This window comes from Dendrobium catenatum, unplaced genomic scaffold (genome assembly GCF_001605985.2).
Source record: "Dendrobium catenatum unplaced genomic scaffold, ASM160598v2 original_scaffold_51051, whole genome shotgun sequence".
In the NCBI taxonomy this organism is placed as follows: domain Eukaryota; kingdom Viridiplantae; phylum Streptophyta; class Magnoliopsida; order Asparagales; family Orchidaceae; genus Dendrobium; species Dendrobium catenatum.
The window spans coordinates 320,229-344,336 of NW_021369505.1; the positions used below are offsets into that span (position 1 = coordinate 320,229).

General features: G+C 35.9%; 1 protein-coding gene across 3 annotated transcripts in view; it reads right to left on the minus strand.

The window, feature by feature from the left end:
• LOC110116051 (ubiquitin carboxyl-terminal hydrolase 26) overlaps nt 1-24,108 on the minus strand; it is a 90,412-nt gene that overhangs the window by 28,444 nt on the left and 37,860 nt on the right. For all 3 annotated transcript variants that reach the window (XR_003699511.1, XM_028691697.1, XM_028691696.1), the window contains exons 10-11: nt 20,087-20,158; nt 6,049-6,279 (exon numbers count right to left, since the gene is read on the minus strand). Coding sequence is in view for 2 of the 3 variants with exons in the window: in XM_028691697.1 (XP_028547530.1) it covers nt 6,049-6,279; nt 20,087-20,158 (303 nt within the window). In the remaining variant the exon portion in view is untranslated. The remainder of the gene's footprint in view (nt 1-6,048; nt 6,280-20,086; nt 20,159-24,108) is intronic.

Below are 24,108 nucleotides of genomic sequence, written 5' to 3' on the forward strand. Positions count from 1 at the left end.
TCTCTCTCTCTCTCTCTCTCTCTCTCTCTATGTGAGGCTCGGGAGGCAGCGACGGGCTGAGGGCAGGGACGTCGGGAAGAGATCGACGGGAGCTTGGAGGGATTCAGTTGTGGGAGCAGAAGTCGGGGAAGCCAGCCTTTTGTTTTATAGACGCGGAGAAGGCGAGGATCGAGGTGTTGTCGTAGGATTCACGGAGACAGACGCGAACGACGCCGCGTCTACAGTAGTTTTGACGGGATTTCCGGCATTATCTGTGGACCTGATGGATTCAAGGAATGTAATAGAGTAAATTTCTTGGGTTTTAACTGAGATTTGAGGATGATCTTTACTCTTTATCCAGAGGTTAACAGCTTCCTAGCTTATTATACAAAATTAATATATTAATCACCAATTTAGGATGGGAGTTTAAATAGAGAAGAGCCTTATGAGTGTTATGCAAGAAGTGAATATTATCTAGATCTACAAATAAGTTTTGTATATAGTTAATCAGCCATATTGTTTGAATTTGAGTGTCGGGCAATAAATGAATTATTAATAACTAAGTTAAGTGTGAGAAAAATGAGAAAGTGTGAAAAACTTTGAAACGATATATTAAGAAATAATTATATAAAAGGAATGATTAAAGTAGCATGTATAAAGAAAACTTGATGGAAATGATTTTAGTATGCAAAAAAGGATAGAAAATACATCGATTAAACACGCAGATAAGATGAATGTCGAAAGCCAAGGAAAAAATGAATAGATTGAATGTAAGATAAATAGAAGTTAATTTGTGCAAGATATGTGTAAAAAATTGTGATATAAGAAGTTGAGCCCAAAACATTTGGATAAGAAAAATAATGATGATGATGATCATATTTTTGAAGATCATGGATGGAAGCACACATAACCATGATGTATAAGAAGGTTTTTTTCAACTTTATAAAAAGTATTAGTTGCCAAAGCATGGTTGTTCTAGCTTTAAAAGATGGTCGGTGTGCAAGAGAGCAAGAGAAGAAGAGAGTATATGTGGTGTGGAAATATTTGTTTACATGTTAAAAGTGGAAAAAAATTAGGAGAATAATGCACTTAGATAAAAATCTACCTTCTCACTGATTGAAGTGAATTTTTCTTTCTTATAAATCCTATAAACTAGAATAATCTAAAAAGGGAAATAAGTATAATATAAAAAAAGATTATGCACCATTACATATTTGATAGGAAATGGTGAATCGTCTTGGAAAAACATTTCAAGGATCTTATTGTAAATTGTTGTTGTTGAATAATGAGGGCCAACCTAGGGCCCTAGGTAATCCCGTTTCCTCTAAATGATACTCTCTCCAAGTTCATCTCCATGGAACTCGTGTACATGATCAAATAATAGTTGATTAACTTCCGAAAAAAGTTGAGCAATGGTGTTGCAAAGCAAACGGATGTCACCCATCAAGTAGGCTTTAGACATTAGCATGAATAGATGTCACCAATACTCTCAAATACATGTCAAAATGATTATCTCAAAGAAATGAAAGAATAAAATGCTGAAAACATTTAAAATCATCATGGGTATCACCTCAATTACCAATCACTAATGATGCACGCTTTCAACATCATTGGAACCACCCTCACCATTCCTAGCATAGGAGAGCTTTAGAAGCATGAGGATACACTTTTATGCTTAAAATGGAAGGTTGGTGTTGTGCGCTTAATAGCTTTTTCAGGTGAAAATTATAAGAACATCTAATCTCATCTCATTTCATTATTATATGCCCAATGGCAGCTATTAAGTTGTCGTTGTCAACATTCTCACTATCACTAACAGAGGGCTAGACATGATGGGGAAACTACACTAAAAAGGAAAGGTCAACGATGCTAGACAAGTATGATCAATAGGAGTCATTCCATAATAGCTTATAAATTTGTGTTCGCTTAATTTAAATATGTTTTAATTGTTTCAAATAATTAATAAAATATAATAAGGGCATCATATTTCCTTCTTTTAATGTCTTAAATAGTTAAGGATAGCAGCATAAACTCTAAACTATATAAGGTGATCAAATATTGCATTAGAACTTTATTATTATTGAATTGAATATTGATTCACTAAACTCTCTCTCTCTCTCTCACTCTCACCTTGTCACGACCCGGCCCGGTGAGCTCGCGCAGGCGAGGCGGGAACAAAGGTCGGACGGTAGGTTAAATTATCTAATCTGTGCCAGTAACTTCGACTTTAATCATAACATTTTAGGGTGTCAATAAATAACCCAACTTGATAATTCAACCTGAATCCGACTAAAAAAATCTAATTTCAAGTAGACTATATTATAATTTAGGTCAGGTTTGAGCATGAAATCGTGACTTGATTAATTTTTGGATCAGGCTTGGGTTGACCACAAAAACCCAAAATTGACTTTAAATTGACCCAACTATCATTCGAGGTTAAACAAATCGAGTTATGATTAAACAAGTCATATTTTGATTAAACAGATCGTGGCAATTTAAAAAGAAAAGATTGCATAATATATAAAATAAATGGATCAAATGTGTCGGATTTGGGTTAGGCAGTTAAAGCTTGAGTTTTGTTTGGGCCAAACATTTTGACTCATATGATAGACATGTCAAGTTTGAGTCAAGTTTATCTAGATCGAGTCAACTTTGGATTAGACCTAAACCTGACATGCTGACCTGAATTGACACCACTACATCATTTACTATTGGAGTTGATTCTTGTTATATATCATGTTTAATCCCTAATCAAGATCTTAACCTTATTAAGGGCTTCCAGCAAACCCAACAAACTACTACAACACTCAACAATCCAATGCAACAAACCATTGACCCATAGATGATCTCATAACTACTCCTGCCACCATTCGCATGTACCCTATTTCCCCCATCACATGCCCAACCTACTTGTCACGCACACACTGTGACATTGTGGCCCAACTACATCTCTGCATGATTCATGATCCAAAACTGCTTCTACATTTGGATTACACCCTCAGATCTGTAATCACATGCCCTACAACTAGAGGTGTTAATAAATGGCCTGACATGATAATCCGACACAGACTCGACTTGAAAAATCTAGGTTTATAAATTTTGACAGGTGTTTAGGTCTCAAAATTTGAGCCTACTAAGTTATGGGTTCAATTTGGGTTGGCCTTGAAATCCAAAATTGACAAAGTTACTATTTGAGTTTGAGTTAAATGGATAATATTTGGGTTAAATTTGCCATGTTTGGGTTGAATGGATCATGTTAATCCTTAAAAAATACATGATCCATATAATAAATGTGTTAAATGGGTTGGGTTCAAGTTAGGCGAGTTTAGGTCAAACATATTTGTATCATGTCAATTTTGGGTTAGACTTGAACCAGACTCGCTATCCTGAACTGATACTCTCCCACAACTTTATCTTCCTCTTCTTCCCATAAAGTGCAACCAAACCGACTCTCTACTGCATGCGCTACAAATTCCACTTCCACTGCTATTTAGTAGGGTCCCTACTCTTACATTATAATGCACTACTTTGCTTGTCTCATGCACAACATGTCTACCTGCCACCTCTTCAGTGCCACTTGTTTACAATCTCCACTTGCATGCATCAAGAGAACTTTCCTTGCTTGCTCGTTGATTGCATGCATTCGTTGTTTCAGTGTTCATATGCATCTTTTATCTCGCATTAAAATAATCCACTGCTTGCAATAACTCCCATTAATAATCTCTGAAACATAACTAATGCTACCATCCACCAACCTAACCTGCCACGGAGCACATCCTACCTTGCATAAATAAACTCTAGAATCAACGACCATGCTGCAAGATCTTTGTCAGAACTTTGCAACATTGGATCTTGAAAATCCCACAATGTCCTCTACTCAGATAAAATATGTCGTACTCATGGTTGTCACACAAATCGCACACATGATATACCCACAACAAAACCTACAACCCTCTCTAAAACACTTCATTGCTAGGCTTATTGGCCTTCCCTTATTGTTGTACTTGGTAGCAACCTCTTCATGCACTATAATTAAGATTGTTAAAGTCTTACAACTCATTTAAAGAGCTTTCATCACCTCATGCTACAAACCACACCATCATCTTCCTTCGCCGCATGATAACAATTAATTTTGGGTATTATGAGTTCTTAAATCATGGCTTGAAACTTTTATAAATTTTTTGTATGTTATCATTGCATCGAAACAATCAAGAGAAGTGGATTGCTCAAAATTCCTATCTTATTGGAAAAACATTTATGAGAAATACAATCACTTGCTTAAATATATTCACCATGTAGTCATTGATATTATTAAGTTGATTTTTACATCAAGATAATCAACATCCCCACATGGAAAATTAGCTTGGATATAACTCTAATTTAAATAAATATTCCTAAAAAATACATTCTTTGAAATTTTAGAAGATTACTTAAAGGAATCCTACAATTATCAGTATTTTATCAATAACTTCAACGACCTTGCTGCTCAAAATTCTAACATATCAATCTATAAAAAATATTATTCTAATGACCATGATTTTGAAGATGAGTAACTTGAGATAAACAATAATAATGTTAAAGATCGATCTAAAATTAATTCAGTACTCGAGCTTAAGCCCACTATAGTGCATAATGATGAACTTGTAATTAAGTCTAAACCAACATAATTAACTACTATTCTAGAAGCATTTCATATGCCATCAGAGAAGGATATCCACAGTTTTTAGTACTATTTCCATCTCCAGTCTAGGTCTGTGATATTAAGTCCATGCTTTACTTTCCATCTCAAAAGCAATTCATCATTTTAAATAAAAATTGTTTCCAGCAGCTCATATTTATTTTGATTCCCTGATTCTTCCCTTTTATTAGCCTGCCATTGAGTTTATGCTATCACTACAACCATCTAGTAAAATATGGTTTGAGTTAATGACTTGCAAAGTTAGGTTAGATGCTTTGTCAGGGAAGCCACCAAAGCCTCCATATATCTGTCTTATGCTATGTGAATCACTTCTCGTTGATGGAAAGTATTAGCATGAACCAATTCCCCGTCCATGACAACCATGACCTTCCAAATTTTGTAGAAGAGTTTCTTTCGGACCCGATGAATGTTACAAGAAAAATATGATTATTAAGAGTTCCATGCCATCTTCTAAATATGTATTCAATTTAATCATATTTTAATTATATTTAAATATTATATATCACATTATTTCCTTTTTAATGTCTAAGTAGTTTAGGCAAGTAGCATAAGCCCTAGCTTATATAAATGGTTCTGGCATTGTATTGTAACTTGATTATGATTGAATCGAATATTAATTATCTAAAATTTATCCCTGATTTATTTTCTCTAGTAATATTGTCTTCTAGTTTCTCTTGTCACTTCTCTTCCTCTCCTCTAATAATTTCTTCGTCTGCATTAATTAATTAATGTTACATAAAATATGCTGTGTGCTTGAAATTTAACATTGAAAATTATGTGATTTTATTAAAAAATTAGAGATAGAGAGATGAAAAAGAGGAAGCCCTAATAAATTTTGTAAAATTGGTCATCTTGATGGAGATGGATACAACCCCTTTTCCCTCCCTCTTAGTTTAATTTGGATAAGTTATAGATGCCCAACTCCTTTTCTCTACAATTTTTTTTTTTTTAAAGTGTAATTTTGAGATGGGCTCTCTTTTTATCCTAAGGTTTCAACCTATTTGATGTTCTCTCTGTCCCTTGAAAAATAAGGATTTTAGCAAACTATTGCTATTGAAAAGATACATGTACACAGCAGGAAAATATTTAGCCAGACACATCTTGAAATTAAAGGTAGAAATATATGACCTTTCCAATCACCATATAGAAATAAATTTCTGAGATTCGCTCTTAGCCGTCAACTTCAGATAAAAAGGGAAGCACTTAAAAAGTAGCAAAACTTCAATTATAAGCATAAATAGGAAAGGGAAGAAACAGAAGATCAAATATATAAGAGAATATTCTTGATCAATAAAGAACTAAAAATTACATCTGATCTCATTTCTAACATGGAAATCAACATGCATGAAGGCTGAAGAAAGCTCGGTTACCTCTGGATCAGTTATAACAAAAGGAATTCTTTCCTCCAGCACTTCAATTGTTTCCTCTTTAATGTCGTGAAGTTCCTCCTCAGCAATTGGAACCCCTTCACAAGATCCGGCTATTTTCATTGCATTGTTACTAAAAGCAATTTCCGCGCGAATGCCCATACTTTCATAACCATTCCACTCTTCGCAAAAGAACTTCCAATCACTCTCAGAAATAAGCGTCAATCCATCTGTCTGGAAATAATAAAGTAAACAACTTCCCGTCAAAATAAATTATACAGATAAACATTAGAATAGTGACGACAATAAAAGGAAACCTCAATGCCTTTAAAATTTCAATCCCAGGAACATCTAAAAATTCCAGTAGAGCGCAGAATCCAATGATAAATTCTAGAGGTTCTTATCTGTCATTGCAAATTGAAGAGAATCATAGACCTCGTAAATTTGTCAGCAATTGTTATTAAAGTTCAGAAATAACTATACTACGCCAAAGAAACTGTCCTTCACGTTAAAATAATAGTGAACTCAATGTTACAAATTACTGCTTTACACGATCATGGACGGCTTATTTAATTAAAATCAACAATAACAAAAGAGGTAATTGTACCTCATGCATGTGGGGAAAACATAAAGGAAACTATTACACCATTTCTTCACTGATATCTTGAGCGCCACATACCGAACATGATAAGTTTGGGATGAAACACAAGTGTCAAAAATGTATAATAGAGTTTTTATAAACTCCACCAAGTAAATAAGCTAGCATTCCTTTTGAAAATATATCAACTTTTCTAAAGCAGTAGTTAAATTGACTCCAGAGAATCACGGAGGTCCCAAGTTTTAGTTATACGAATAGCCACTTTGATGGGGACATCAGATTTCGACACGTGTACGATCGCCGGAGGCGCAGATCGACGGCCATGATCCAGAGTCTCTATTTTTGATGAATTCACATTTTATGTTATTTCCTTTATTTTCCTAGTTTGCCCCTGAGGGCATTATTTCGCTTATGTAGCCCTGAGGGCATTTACGTCATTTTATTTTATGTTTATTTTGGGCCTCTTTATATGAGGCATGATGGATTGTAATAGTTAGTTTTTGATGAAATGAAATTTGCTTCTTGTTCTCTTTGTGAGTTCACTCCAAGATCTCTTAGTGAGTTCGCCGGAGAAAACTAGATCTCTTCTTGAGTTCTAGTTTTCATACTAGTTAATATTGTGGAACATCAACTTGACAACAATTGAGGTTAGTGAACTCGTGATCGTGGAATCCCAAGAAATTTCCAATTTCTTTTCTCCCCTTGCTGTTACCGCCGCCCATTCCAAACAACTAAGGCTGTCGGCCCATCCCCCTCCCCTGGTGGCAGCCTCCCGCTGGCCTCAGTCCAGCCAACCACCGGCCAGCCTCCCGCCGGCCACATCCCGGCCACCCACCGGCCAGCATCCCGCCAGCAGCCCCGCAGCTCCATCCCGCCGCCCTGTGAAATTCTGGATTTGAATTTCAAACTTCCTCATGAACCATTGATTACTTTCCTGAATTGAGTCCTAGAATTGAGGCAATTGTCTTAATTGAATTTTAAAACCTATTTGAAATTCAAGAACGTTGCCTATTATCTCCAATCAATTACAAGAAACTTTCCTTTTTTTGGGAAAACTAAGTTATTACAGATTTTAAGCAATTGTAGTCAATTACCATGTCTTAATCAATCACTGTTTTTCTTGAACTCTACTTGAGCAAGCTAGAATTTATGGTTAATATGCAAAGTCAATAGTCTATTATTAATCTCTAATGTGCAATTCTTAATCCACGCATGATTGCATCGCATCACTCTTTGCAAATGCAAGGATACGGTTTTGCACAATAAAACCTCTCCGAGTTCAATGAACTAGGTACCCCTTCTTTTTCAGTCTTTGTGAAGAACAGAACCACAAAATTCTATGACCAGCAGAATTTAAACGCCACCACCAATTTTAATATCGCATTAGCTCACCTAAATATAAGAAATATGTTATGGGATGTACCTATTCGTTCCCTTATTTATGTCAAATGGCATGGGCTAATGTTTTTTAGTTGTCATATAGAATACCTTGGCAATTGCTTATAAATTTGGGGTCGTTTTCTCATTTTGGAATAAGGCCTGCTATTATAAATAGTAGCCATGACCATATAAATGCATGATTATGATGAATAAAAACAGATTTCCTGCATATGGAATTTTCAGCGAGCTCTAATAAAGATTTGCATGAATGTGTGATGCTTCCCTCAAAAATTGAGACAGTTACCTTGGAGGAAAAAATAGCTAAGCAAGACAACAGCCTTTCATAATTCACGCACCTTTCCTCCACACCTTCCTTTTATTTCCCCTTTCAGAGTTTTGAAAAAGGTGAAATCAAAACTATGTGAACGAAGAAATAACCTTTATGTGACAGCGATCCTCGAGTGTCCCCGTATTTTTTTGTCCGAAATCAAAATCCCTACATGCTTCTTGTGATAAAAAGTCCTCCATTACTCCAGTGGCTCTTATCATATATAAAATCTCCTTAAGAGATCAATCTTGTTTTGAAAGCATATGACTTGTTTTAAAGGTGAAATAGGGCAAACTTTAACATCCATCTATTCAGCAACAAACCAGATAGTACATGCGATACACAAACTAATGAGGACATCCGACAATGGAGAGTTTACCATATAAGAAGTCAGAGATCTACGGCTATGATTACAGCCCTCTATTTCTAAGCTATAATTTGTATTTGATTTATTATTGTATTTTTTTGATTTTACCCTCACATGAGGGAGTAGGTTCATGTGACCCAATGGGGGACTTTTGTCTTTTGGTTTTACTATTGTATTTTGGCTATTTATAGCCCCCTCTTCTTCTTTGGAGAGGATGATGATTATTATGATTAAAATTTCAGCACTTGTGTTCTTGGTGAGTTATTGTGAGAGCATGTTTGAGATCACTAGGTAAGGGCAACGTACTACCAACCAGCCGCAGGAAGCGTCCAGGCTCGTGATCCACCACCTCCACCAACTTCCTCTTCTCTCTCCTCACCCAATCGCCACCCCATCCTCCCTTGTCTCTCTTGGCCGAAAACCCCCACAACCCCAAACCCGAGGCCGGCTACACCCTTCCACCTCTTTCTTCCTTGGTCGAACTACACAACCCAAACCCTAGCAGACACCCCCCGACCGTCGGTCACCCATCCCCTTCCCACCTAACCGCTGGCCACCTGCCTCCCAAACCCCACCATTCGTCCCTCCTCAAGCCATAGGCCACCCAAGGCCCAAGTTGCCTCTACAATCCTCTCCCTTCAATCAATACTTTCCTATTTAGTACATGATAAATTAGGAAAGTGATCAAATTCAGATTTTAAATCTTTTTAATCTGAAATTACTTTCTTAAAATATATGGATTAAGTTAGGAAAGATTTTTATTTCATATCAATTTGAATTTTGAATAGGAGATACTCTAATTCTCCTTTCCTAACTTAAATTTCTAAACTTAGTAGCCCATTAAATTCCATAATCAAGTCCCCATCAAGGCCCCACTGCTTCCCCCCATCCTTCCTCCCTCCTTATTTGAAAGACTCAAATTCAAATTCCTCCCATAAATTGCCCCAAATTAAATTTCGGATTTGGGAAAATTATCTTAAATCTATTTCCTTTAATTGAAAGTCTATGTTTGGCAACTCAAATAAACTCTAACCACTCTCTCCACTAATTGCTAGAGCCCCCCCAACACACGCACACTTCCCTCTACTTCCTACTTTTATTTTCCTCCCAAATTAACCATGCTAAACTTGAAGTTGCTGTCCAGATATTCCAGCAACATAAACCGGCTGCCCCGCATCCCATAACCCACCAACTTGCTATCTAGAAAAGTCCTATTGCTGTCCAGAAAGTTCAGCAAGACCGCCCTGCTATCCTCCTATCCGGAAGATCTCCCTTTGATGTCCAGAAGCTCCAACAACCCATAGTTTGTTGTCCACTCATGCATGGCCGATCCGGAGTTTGATCACAGCTTCATATTTGATGATCAAGGATTAATCGACATTCACTGATCTCTGTTCTTCGACATAGATCTTGATAACGACCAATCCGTCAAAGAATATGTGGAATGAATCCTCTTCTCCTTTGCAACTGTTATTGACCAATGACAACCTCTTGTTCAGTGGCAACTCTCTTCCAAATCCTAACGAACGTGAACTCCTTCCGAATCTTATTTCTTCTACGTCTTCCTCAATTATGGCATCATGAAAATTATGCAATCTTTTTCCGCCTAAAAATTTATTAAGAGTGTGAGTGAGGGGTCCTAATAGTGACTAGTCTAACTGTTAATCTAGGGATTTCCTTTAAAAACCCCAATGTAATGCAAAGCATGATTTGAATTGGATATTTTGTGCTCCTAAAGATTATCGTGTAACCAATTGCCTAAGTTAATCGTCTCTTTATTGTTTTCAATCTATCATTTAAAATTATTAGAAGTTGAATAATTGTTCTTACTCTTCATTAAGCGTGTAATTTCCTAATTATACATCAACCTACGCATATAGTTCTACATCATCTGGTATAAGAGCATGGTTGCATTTACATGCATGTTAGGGTTTCTTTATTACATGTTTTAGCATCTAAAATCGCATCCTACAAGTATCAACGCATTTGATTGTGTTTTCATATTTCTTTCCTTGTATCTGCATCGTTCTGAGTCACCCTTAGACATAGGGTTGGACCCCGAATAAATTCACAGGACTTTAGATCTATTGGTAGGTCAAAAGAACACGATCAATCAACAACTTAGAGAAAATCAAGCCGAGCTAGCTAAGCTCCGTCGCCACACGACGGAATGGTTTGATACACTAGATCGAGCCAGGAAGGTCACCCTGTTGCTTACTTCAGTGAAAAATTAAATGACATATGGCAGCGCTATTCCACGTATGACAAAGAGTTCTATGCAGTGATTCAATTCCTACGATATTGGCGACACTATCTGCTCCCACAAGAGTTCGCCATCTTTTCAGATCACGAAGCTCTTCGTTATATCAACTCTCAGAAAAAACTGAATGAACGCCATAACCGATGGGTAGAGTTTTTACAGGAGTACACTTACACCCTTAGGCACAAAGCGGGAATTGAGAATAAAGCTGTCGCTTCCCTCAGTCTTCATATGATGACTACCACTGAAATGAGAGCAGAAGTCTTTGGGTTTGAGCAGGTCAATGAGGACTACTTGGAATGCCCCGACTTCAAGGAGACTTACTCCCTTTTGTCTATAGGTAGCTCGCACCTAGTGGATGATTTTCTCTTTAAATATGAATAACTATTCAAAGCTCAGAAGATATGCATTCCAAGTACTTCCCTTAGGGAATTCCTTGTTTGGGAACTTCAAGTCGGAGGCCTTGCCGGACACTTTAGTCGTGATAAAACTATTGAGACTGTAGAGTACCGTTTCTTTTGGCCTAGCCTAAAGAAAGATGTGGGTAAGATGGTCAGCAAATGCCACACTTGTCAACTAGCCAAACAACGAAAGCAAAACACAAATTTCTACACACCTTTACCCGTTCCCAGTTTTCCATGGCAAGATGTCAACATGGACTTCGTTCTTGGCCTGCCCAAAACTTTTCGTAGGAATGATGTCATATGTGTCGTAGTTGGCCGCTTATCAAAGATGGCACATTTCCTACCCTGTTCTAAAATTTGATGCTTCCCTTATTGCCAAGCTGCACTTTAATGAGGTCGTCATATTACATGGTTTATCCAAGACCATCATATTTGATAGGGATGTATAATTCACAAGTTACTTCTGAAAGACTCTCTGGATGAAAATAGGCACCAAACTATAATTTTCTACGTCCTTTCATCCTCAGACGAATGGCCAAATTAAAGTGGTCAATAGGAGTCTAGGAAACTTGTTGAGTTTCGTAGTGGGTGAGCACGTTAAAGATTGGGATTTTCAAACTCCCCACGGCTGAATTTGTTTATAACAATTCTGTGAACCGCACCACTGGTTTGAGTCATGCTGAAATTGTATATGAGTACAAACTTAGACAACCTTTAGATCTCATACCCATGTGTCCTAAGTATATGATTTCTGAGTCTGCATCTTCATTTGTAATGCATCTGCATGAATTGCAAAAATAAATTACACGCAAAATTGAACAGAGTAATTTGAATTATAACCTTTATGCTTATTTTAAACGAAGATTCAAAACATTCGAAGTTGGTGATTCAGTGATGGTTTGAATTCTTCTGGAATGGTTTCCGAAAGCGGCCATTAAAAAATTACATGATAAAAGTGCATGACCATTCAAAATAATTAAGAAAATCAATGACAATACTTATGTGGCGGATCTGTCTACATATTGTGATAATAATTCCTCTTTTAACATTGAAGATTTAGTAGCCTAAGAGGGTCCAGAGTTTAAACCACCTAATACACTACAAATTGAGCCTTGTGTAATCCCACCGTGTGAGAACCCAAGCTTTCCTCCACTTCCAAATATTCCCAAAACACCTATTACGGAGACAGTTGTCATGATTCTAACTGATGACATCATTTCCACAAAAGAGGATGAATGAAGAAAGTATTTGATAAGATGGAAAGATAAGTCAGAGTTAAAGGACACTTGGTTAGAGTGTGATGGTTAGAGTGTGAGGAGCTTCAGCGGATTGATCCAAATGCACAAGAGATTTATGAGAGCACCCGCGATGCATACTCGACGGAGTCGAGCTCTTTTCCACCCCGGTAGAATGATGTGGACATCCAACAGTGGAGAGTTTACCAGAGAAGAGATCTACGACCATGATTATAACTCTTTATTTCTAAGCTATTATTTGTATTCGACTTATTATTATATTTTTTCTATTTTACCATCACTTGAGAGAGTAGGTTCATGTGACCCCAGGAACACTTTTGTTTTTTTCGTTTTACTATTGTATTTTGGTTATTTATAGCCTCCTCTTCTTATTTGAAGAGGATGATTATTATTTTCATTAAAATTTCAGCACTTATGTTCTTGTGAGAGCTTGTTTGAGATCCCTAGATAAGGGAAACGTACTACCCACAAACCGCAGGAAATGTCAGGGCTCGTGGTCCACCTCCTCCGCCAACTTCCTCCCCTCTCCTCACCCAACCGCTAACCCATCCTCCCTTGTCTCTCTTGGTTGAAAACCCCCACAACCCCAAACCATAGGCCGACTACACCCTTCCCCCTCTTTCTTCCTTGGTCGAACTCTATACCCCAAACCCTAGCCGACTCCCCTCCACCATTGGCCACACATCTCCTTCCCACCTAACCGTCGGCCACCTGCCTCCCAAACCCCGCCATACGTCCCTCCTCAAGCCACCGGCCACCCAAGCCCCAAGTTGCCTCTACAATCCCCTCCCTTCAATCAATACTTTCAAATTTAGTACATCGTAAATTAGGAAAGTGATCAAATTCAGATTTTAAATCTTTTAAATCTGAATTTACTTTCTTAAAATAGATGGATTAAGTTAGGAAATATTTTCATTTCATATCAATTTGAATTTTGAATAGGAGATACTCTAATTCTCCTTTCTTAATTTAAATTTCCAAACATAGCAACCCATTTAATTCCCCAATCAAGTCCCCATCAAGCGCATAATTTCCTAATTATACATCAACCTACACATATAATTCTACATCACAAACACACCAAGATTAATTCTATGACGAAAACTCACAAGCTTCCTTCTGAATAAAAGTTAAACTATAACTAAATAAATTAGAATCAGCAAGAGACTAACGGCATGCATGGAACTTAACTGTTTATGTTCTTCACAAAATCTATCACAGATTCTTACAACTCACAAATTGATTCAAGAAGCTTCAAAAGCACAAAAAAGCATGAAAATTTCATGCAAGACAAACATGTATATGAGCACACCAGAAACACAAGGAGAAACTTCCAAGATATCCAAGGCAACATGATGTTGGACGACTAAAGGTCTAGGGTCCCTAATACAACTTGAATAATACAAAAAATGTAGTTCATAAATAAAAAAAAATAAAAAAAATTAAAAAATAAAACAGGATTCATGAAATGATGACAACAAAATATAGCAAAAAAAAGGTTTGCTCAATTGCAAAACAAAAAAAAAAGAAAATTTAACCAAAACAATATGTTAGACCCGTCCAAGAGGGACCGGTCCTTGTTTACAAGAGGCAGAACAGAGGTTCCGCTAGAGACTTCAGCCCTCCTTTGGGGTGGGGGACCACGACTGATTTTGAATGGGTCAATAAGGGGCGGCTATGAGGGAAAGATACGTTTGTCTGGGGATTTGAGAAAATTATTGTATGCTTTAAGTAGATTGTTTTCCTAGGGCTAGGGTTATGTATTGTTTGTTGAATTTTCATTGTTCTTAGGTTGAGTGGGCTCTAGCCGGGGGCTAGGGAAGTGGGAGAGCCCGATCTTCCTCTCAAATTGAAGATCCATTGTATCTTATTTGTTTTTCTTCCATATATCATCAATTAAAAAGGTTTTCTCTTGTTATTCCTCTTAGTTCTTGTGGATTGTTGTTCGGGATTGCTGAAATTAAAATTCAGCGAAGGGTTCTTTGATTTCTACAAGCACTTCCTATCAAATTGGTATCTGAGCAGTGTCTTAGGCTGAAATATAGGACGTTCTTGCTATTTCAATTTGCTATCTAAATCCCCTTCATATTGCTAATTTTTGCTGTTTGAAGACCAAAATTACATTATTTTTGGTTGTTTGGCCAAGATCCGAGTACCTATGGTGACCAAGAAGGTTGATGCCTTGGAAGAACGTCTTGAAGGAGAGATGAGCCAACTCAAAGCAATGGTTGAGGATAGAATTTCATCAATGGAGGATAAATTTTCCAACCTAGAAAAGATAGTGAAGGTGTTGGATCTTCACAACCAAATGGCGGCATTAGAGGCAAGAGTGTCGGTAGGAATAAAAACAAATTTTGGCAGCTGAAGGGATGATCATGATGTGGATATCTTCAAAGGAGAAGAAAGAATACCTCCTCTAAAGCCGATTCGTAGGGATGAGGGAGTTGGGTAAGAACAAAGGGGTGCTAAATTTGAAATAAGGAGGCTAATTATGATCGGAGAGGTGCTGATTTTGGTTACAACCGTGGAAGGGATGATCCACACACTTTGGGGAGACCACCCACTTGAGGAATAGGAAGTTATGGAGGAATCAGGGGGAGCAGAGGAGATCCGATGATTAGGAAGCTGAAGATGCTTATTTTTTAGGGAGATGATGCACACTGGTGGATCTATAAGGTGAAGAGGTATTTTATTGTCAATGGGCTGATGGAGGAGGAGAGACTGACGACAGCTGGCCTATGTTTGAAAGGGAAGGCCTTTGCATGGTATTAGTGGACAGACATAAGGTGACCCATACGAAGTAGGAGGGAGTTCAAGGACTACTTGTTAGAACGTTTTCAAACCAGCAAGGGAGGGGACTTTTATGAGCAATTCTTCGCTCTGACATAAGAAGAATCAGTGATGGAATACCGTGAGAGATTTGAATACCTTGCTAGCCAACTGAGCCGGCTTTTTGAGACTATACTAGAGGGGAACTTTATGAAATAGCTCAAACCAGAAATCCGAATGGAAGTTAGAGTTATGAGATCTCCTGATTTGGGAGAGACCATAGAGCTAGCCCAGTTAGTGGGGGATCAAAAGCACCTCGAGAGGGAGGTCAGAGGCAGCGGTTTAGGAGGCTTGTATAGGATGACCACCAACTTTTTAGCACTCAAGGGGCCGACACCGTGTAGCCTCCGAAAGACCCCAAAGTAGAAGCCTTTAGGAGGGGGAATCAAGGGAAACTTCAAGAAGCTCATGGAAAAGTTGTAGGAGAAGAGGGTGAAGGGACCGTGTTTCAGATGTGATGAGAGGTGTACACCGGGGTACAGTTATAAAGACCAAACTCTTCAAGTTCTCACCGTGTGTGATGATGAGGAAGCTGAGGAGGGAGGTGGGAGAGGCATTGGTAGAGGAGGAAAAGCTGCATTTAAATATGACAGAGATCTCCTTGAACTTAGTGGTGGGATTCACTCCAAATCACACCATAAAAGTGAGAAGAGAGCAAACAAGGAGGTGATGGTGCTTATCGACAGTGGGGCAACCCACAATTTCATCTCCAATTAGATCGTGGACCAATTGGAGATGAAACTGGTGGACACAAAGTGGTATAAATTGATGATGGGCAAACAGGGAAGTTTCTTGAAAGAAGTGAAACATAATATAAAAATACTATCATTTTATACAATTGTTTAAACTCCACATAACTCCTATTGAAATCAATAAAAAGCTTATAATTGACAAGATTAGAAGCCAATTTTCTATGAATGTCCTCATGCAAAACATTGGAAACTCAACGAGTGCTTTAGATTGAAATACTATTACAATTTCATAAATTGTATGCAAAATCAGCCATAAGCAATATCATATCCCAACCAGATGCATGTTCATTTATCAGACAACATAATAAACCATCCAAACTTCGATTAACTATCTCAATTTGCCTAATAGTTTGTAGGTAATAAGCAATTAAAATTGATATTATATTTCATTTTCAACGAGTTTTTCAGAAATAGCTTCTGAATTTAATATCCTAATAAAAAATAATTATTTTAGTAATCCATGCAATTTAACACCTCATGAAAACATAATTTAACAAGGTGAGATGCATCAGAAGTTTTATAATATGATATGAAAAGAGTCATTTAAAAAAATAATCAAACATTAAAAAAATTAAATAATCTTCCTTAAAGCTGGAGGTAACCTAACAAAAAATCATATAAGCATCACCCCATAGCTTAACATGAAACTGACAAAGATGTATAGACTAGTGCTGTATTTCTTAACAAATCCTACACTGTGCAATAAATATGAGCCACATCTCTTTTTAAATTAGGCTAAGAAATATTAATCTTTCATCATTTCTATGACTTTCCCTTTTTCAAAATGCCTCACAACACCTTTAACATGTAATTCTAAAATCAGATTCCTCAAAGATGAATCAGAAATGCAACGATGAGAAGAACTCTTAAATAAATAACCATCTTTAACTATATCCTCTATATATGATTGAGGATATATCTCACTAAAATCCTGACAAGTAATATAATCCTCTATATGATAAAATCAATCATCTTAACCTGCATTATATGTAAAATGACAACTCTACCTAAAGCATTGATAAGTTTATTCTCAATGCCAGCATAATATTTAAGGACAGAAACTATATTGCTGTAGAAACTCAAATCATAAGTTGGGTTTTTCTTGTAAGATTTTTTTCCTTCTCTAGCATTGTAACCATGTCAATCCGCTTGGTTTCCTTTTGGGTATTATTGTATTCAGCTTCTTCCTTTCTTGGTGTCAACAACAACAACAACATCAAGCCTTTATTCCATTATGAGCGGTTGACTACATGAATCTTTTTTCTTCATTGTGTCCTATTAAGAGTCAAATTCTTAATTAAATCCAATAAAACAATGTCATATCTAATATTCTCTAACAAAGTTTTTTTAAATCTACCTCTACCTTTCTTAATATAGGCTAAATCTAATACATCGACTCTCCAACCTAGATCATCGGAAGCCGATATTTTATGTGACCAAACCATCTAAGGCGGCTCTTTCTAATTAATATTGGAGCAAATACAAGACTTGCTAGATTGTTGGAATCAAAATTTTTAAGGTTGAAAAATTACTATTTGAGAAAAGGACCACAATGATCCCTTGATTATTTATGAATGACAAAAATGATCCTCAACTATATTAAAAGACCATTTTTTCCCTCAAGTCTTTAAAAAGAATCAAAATAATCCTATGATGGAACTATTTTTGTTGATCTTTAAAGAGTTGAGAGACCAAAATAGTTTTTTAATATAATTGGGGACTAATTTGATCTTTCATGAAGAGTTAAGAAACCATTTTGATAATTTTCTCTTTACTATTTTATTGAAACTAGGATTGAAAATGTGGTAATCTTGTAGGAATTTTGTAGGAATTCAAGGGTGTTCAATTGAAACTAGTAATATTAAGCTAGATCACAAAGGATTTTAAAACGTTATTTATTTCAATCTTCCTCAGATATAACACGACCCTTAACATATGTAAAATTACTATTAAATGGTTGAATGCTTTAGGTTTTCTCTCAATTCTTGCGTGTTATTGGATGTGGATTCTTCGATCACTTAGTAAATCTTCATAAATTCCAATGGACAATTCTACTTGAACTGATGTGAGGCTTGGTTTATCTTATTGGTGACTTCCATAATTTTTCTTTTTTAAATTGTTTAGTAATTGGTTTATGCGTTGATTAAAATTTCATCAAAATGCTACATACCGACATTGTTTTAATAGTGTGAATCTTAATTGCAATGGAATTTTGCCTATTCTCTTATTTCTTGTGAAAATTTAAATTTTAATGCCTTCGACATTATCCTCTGATCGAATAAAGTTTTTTTCAGAATTTGCATTAAAATTAACTAATATTTGCTTAAATTAAAGCTAAGAAATTATGAATTGAGAAATTATTTACTTATCACATTATAGATTTGCATTAGTGAACCCCACATCCTAAAATGTCCTTCATCAATGGTTGCATTAATATTGGTTCAACAACTAGTGAGTGAGTTGTGATTTTAGATTTATCTTGAGAAATCTTGAATGGTTTGAGTTGGTTGAGCAGGTAGCTCCTTGGTTCAGCCATTGATTCTTTGGATTGTTATTCAGTTTACCTTTGGCTTTCTCTTTTGCAACTATGGGTTCACTACTGGGTTGGCTTACTTTTGTTGGACTTTCAAATGAGTGTGCAGCCATTAGCCCTTCCATTAGAAGGCTTTTATTGATGTTAATTGGAAAGCTCATTAATGCTTCTCGAAACTTTCAGTTTCCTTTTTCAAGCCGTGATTGGCAGCTTCTCTTTTCATAGATTAGTTTGAAGCATGGATTGCATATTGTAACAAATTCGAAAATGTGGATTGCAGGCCATGCCGTGCAGCTAGATTCCTCGGAAGGCTTTGATTGTGTTAACTAGTGTAACTAGAGCCGTTAATCTACCATTGTTGATCCCGCATCTCTTTGTTCTCCTATTTGGGAACTTATTTATAGAGGTTGCTTTGAATTTCCCAATGTGCTGAATTTGGTATTTTTTCCTTTGGTATTGTCGAAGACATCAAACTTGCCTCAGCTAGAGTTTGGATCTTGCTGTTTTGCTCAAATGGGAAGTAGTCGTTTTTGTAGCTCCAGTCCAAATTTTGAGATTTTGGTGAACTTCTCAATTATAAATATTTTATAATTAGAAAAAAATAGCCTTTAAGCACGAAAAAGGAATTCACTGGATAATAAATTTTAGAATCCTCGACTCCTTGTCAATTTGCCTGGATGCTTTGGGTGAGGATTCTTCAAGCACTTCCCCAAGGGTTGGTTATCCTTATAACCTGCCTGCGGGAGACCTAGGGTATCCAATTGTGGATTCATATTATTGTCCTTCTAAATCATTTAGTGATTGATTGGACAAATGGTTGAGATTTTGCCAAGTTTTATTGGTTTTTGTCTTTGTGATCTAAATATTAATTGTCGCAAAATTTATACTTGTTTTCAAATTTCTTGTAGAATTTTAAAATTTGAAAACTTAAATTAGGATTTGGAATGCTTGAATCATGCTTTCTGATTTCGCATAAAAAGAAACTGATCATTATTTAAATTCAAAGTTGGAACTTGGATGTATGTGAATTACAAAATTTTGTCTGTTTATTTAGGCAATTGATCCAAAATTTTATTAGAGAACCCTAAAACCTAAGATTTTCATATAATAAATTTTGAATTTGGTAGGCTAGAATTAGGGAGATTGAACAACCGAATTGATGCGTGTAACATAAGAAACTCCAAAAGCTCCATGAAGTATCCATTCTAATGAAGCACAAACATAATGAATCACTACTTAAGACTGCCACAACTGAATCATCCATTCAATTCTATCTTGCAGGAAAAGCAATTGCTTTCACAAAATAAACGTTTTTGGTTTTATGGTATACTTACAGATGATGTTTTCTGTGAAATGACACCATGCTTGGAAACAAGCTCCAAAGGCCTTTCTAGTAATCGAGAATGCTGGAAAACAATAAATCACCCTATATTAATGCAAGTAAAAAATAGCACATAAAAAAAACTAGAAATGCAATTTTCTTTAGTAGCCAGCGCAATAACATGTATAAGGTAATTTTCATACAAATAATTAGTGATGAAAAATACATGTAGAAAAGAAATTCAAGTTCTAGGAGGATTGCTTTCAAATCTCACTTCTAGCTTTTCTAAAGACTAAATTTCAGACGAAACACATCTTTTTGAATGCCATTAAAAGTTAGCAATTACTTATAGCGTTATTCACCATTCCTAATTCAAAATGTCTTGATATTAAACAGTTGCCGTGAATAGTTAGAGAGCTAGATTGACTCTCTTTACCATAAGCTTAAAAGGTTGAAACTCCTCATTAAAGCTCAGAATTGGCAATCTTCAAATCACCTTTCTGCTTCCGTTAATGAACTGGAGAACCAGCAAGAAAATTGCTTTGAACTTCTCAATAAAGACCCCACAAACTTGGAGCTTGTGTCTATGGCAAAACTCCTTGGTTATAATTTGGCCAATTCTTATACCACCTTATCCTCTTGGATTTCTCAAGGAGGGAAAACTAATTGGCTTGCTAAGGGGGGAGAAGACCTCAAGTTTTTGTATGGTAAAATTAGAGGTAGAAAAAACTATAATTTTATTAGGGAGCTTATCATGGATCAAAGGGCCTTCCACACTCACGCTGACATTGCCAATGCAGCTATCAATCACTACCGGCATATTTTAAATACCCCTCCTCCCTCCTGTTTGCAAAGCGGTTCAACACTTCTTTCAGATAAACTACCTCCCCAAGAAGATCTAAGGTATTGGGATATCACACATTCCCAAAACCACCAAAGTTGGGAACATCGAGGATTACAGGCCTATCTTCCTTTGTAATACATTATATTAGATCATTGTTAAGATCCTTACCAATAGGCTAAAACTTATTATGCTTTTTATCATAGAACACTCTCAAGCTAGCTTCATTAAAGATAGTATGCCTTCTGATAATATCCTCGTTGCTTCTGAAATTTTATCAAAATTTAAGTCTGCTAAGGAGGGATTGTTCTGTGCCAAATTTGAAATTTTCAAAGCTTTCGACCTTGTATATAGAGATTTTTTGCTTAACAGGAGAAAACTCAAAGATTTTCCTAACAGATTTCTTAGATGGGTTAAGGTTTGCATTGAGGATTTTCATTTCTCTTCTGTATCAATGGAAATTTAGAGGGTTTTTTAACTCTCTTCTAGGCTGAGACAAGGATGCCCCCTTTCTTCCTATCTTTTCTGCATTGTGATGAATGCACTCTCAACTACTTTTGATAATGTGTTTCAACATGGCTCTTTCTCAAGTTTTAAAGTGGGTAATCTTTGCATATCTCAATTGTTATATGCTGATGAACTCTTAGAATTTGATAAAGCCACTTGGTCTAATATGAAATCTCTTAAGAGAATTGATGTAGGACTTAAATTCTTAGGCAATATTAAATATGAAATTGCACGTTTTTTAGATGATAGCAATATTAACTATTAAACTATAGCAATTTAAACAATGAAAGAAAACGAGAGATGGGTGAAACTAGCTTAGGCCAAGTCATACAACTAGAAGTTAAGATTACAAAATAATCAATTACTCAAGCATAGCATACACGAAGGATTGTCAACGAGAAATTCCTAAATTAACAATGAGATTAGTCACTACAAAAGAGATCCCTCATTCAACTCTTTTAATGAATGGCAAACAGAGAAAGCATGCATGATCTATGTAATGCCGCAAATTAAGATGAGACCTATGATGCACCGATACAGATACAGCGATACGGATATGACACGATACGGATACGGGACATGCCAATTCTTAAAAATACAGGATACGGATACGACGCAGATACATCATTATAATATATAAAAAATACATAAAAATTTAAGAAAGTAATCAAAGTGTAATATTTGAAATGACAAAAAAATTAAAATAAAAGTAAGCATTAAATATTTAAATGTCTAGTACAACAACAAAAACAAGAAGATAAATTGTCCAGCACATGAAATTTCAACTATTCAATAGAAGGAATGATAGGATTAGCTTCTTCAGCGGTTTGTCTTTGAGTTTCTATATCATCTTCAATAAATATCATAGCCTCTAATTCAGGCTCATCAAGTGAAAGATTAGCAATTTCTAATATTCCCATATCCTCAAGAGATTTCCAAATCCATCTACAGCAAACACACCACATCCTGTTGTCTCCTTCCATATAAGTTGGAGTTTTCCTTGAGAGAAGCTGAAGGTTTGTATGCACATAAACTAAATCTTCAGCCCACAACAACACAATAACAACAACATCAAGCATTTATCCCATTATGTGGTGGTCGGCTACGTGAATCCTTTTTCTCTATTGTGTCCTATTAAAAGTCAAATTCTCGTTTAAATCTAATAAAGAAAGGTCATTCCTAATATTTTCTAACCAAGTCTTTTTAGTCTACCCTACATTTATTACATAAGTCAAATCTAATATCTCTACTCTCCTAACCGGGTCATCAGAAGGCCGCCGTTATATGTGACCAAACCATCTAAGGCGACTCTCTCTAATCTTATCTTCTACTGAGCTACTCCAATATTTTCATGTATATGCTCATTTCGTATCCTATCTCTAAGGGTAAAGCCACTCATCCACCTGAGCATCCTCATCTCTGCCACACTTAACTTAGTATTATGCTTCTCTTTTAATGGCTAACATTCGGCACCATAAAACATTGCTGATCCTTGATGTAACCCAACCGAAATAAGGCTGATCCTTGATGTGACCCAACCGAAATAGGGAAATACTTGGTCAAACCACCTTGTGTTTGAACACAAGTAATAGCTCCTGCATACATATCTTTAATGATTTGAATATAAGCATTATTGACTCCTTTCTTTTCAAGAACTCTCCATAGCACTTCTCTTGGAACTTTATCATATGCATTTTCTAAATCAACAAATATCATATGTAGATCCTCCTTATTTACTTTATATTTTCTCCATCAACCTCTTATAAATGTATAACTTCCATAGTTAACCTATCCGGCATGAATCCACAAATTGATTTTGAGAAACATTAGTATCACGCCGCCACCTATGCTCCATAACTCACTCCCATAGTTTTAAAGTATGACACATTAACTTAATACCTTTATAATTCGCACATTTGTGCATCACTTTATTCTTAAAAATAGGAATTAACACACTCATTCTCCACTCATCTGACATCTTTTTAGTCTTCAAATAGTATTAAAAGTTTAGTAAGCCAAGAAATTCCTTCATCTCCTAAGCATTTCACACCTTATTGGAAATATCATCAGGTCCAAGCTTTTCCACACTTCATTTTCTTTAAAGCCTCTCAAATTCAATTTTACTAATACGCTGATAAAAACAAAAATCTTTATTTTCATTTAGGGTGCTAAGGTCATTATAGTCAATCTTATTTTCACAATCTTCATTAAAAGTTTAGCAAATATCTCAATCCACCTTTGTTGAATATCATCTTCTAAGAAAAGTATTTTTTGATCTTCATCCTTAATACACTTCACTTGAACTAAATCCTTACTACTTCTTATCCTCTTTATTTGTTAACTTATACATACATTTATCATCTCTTTCTCCCTCCTTAGTACTATACTATTATATAAATCACTAAAACTAATGCTCTTTGCATTGCATATTTCTTTCTTAGAAATCTTACGAGTCACTTTATATATTTCCCGCAATTATCAGAATTTTTAAAATTAAACTAATTTTTTATAAACAAATCTCTTATTTTTAATCTTTTCTTGCACATTTGGATTCACACCACCAATATTTTTATTATTATGAGCTTTTCCCTTTGATACTCCAAGCACAACTTTTGCAATATTCTTAATATCACTAGCCACTTTTTCCCACATAACATTAGCATCCTCATGCACAGACAAAATCTTAA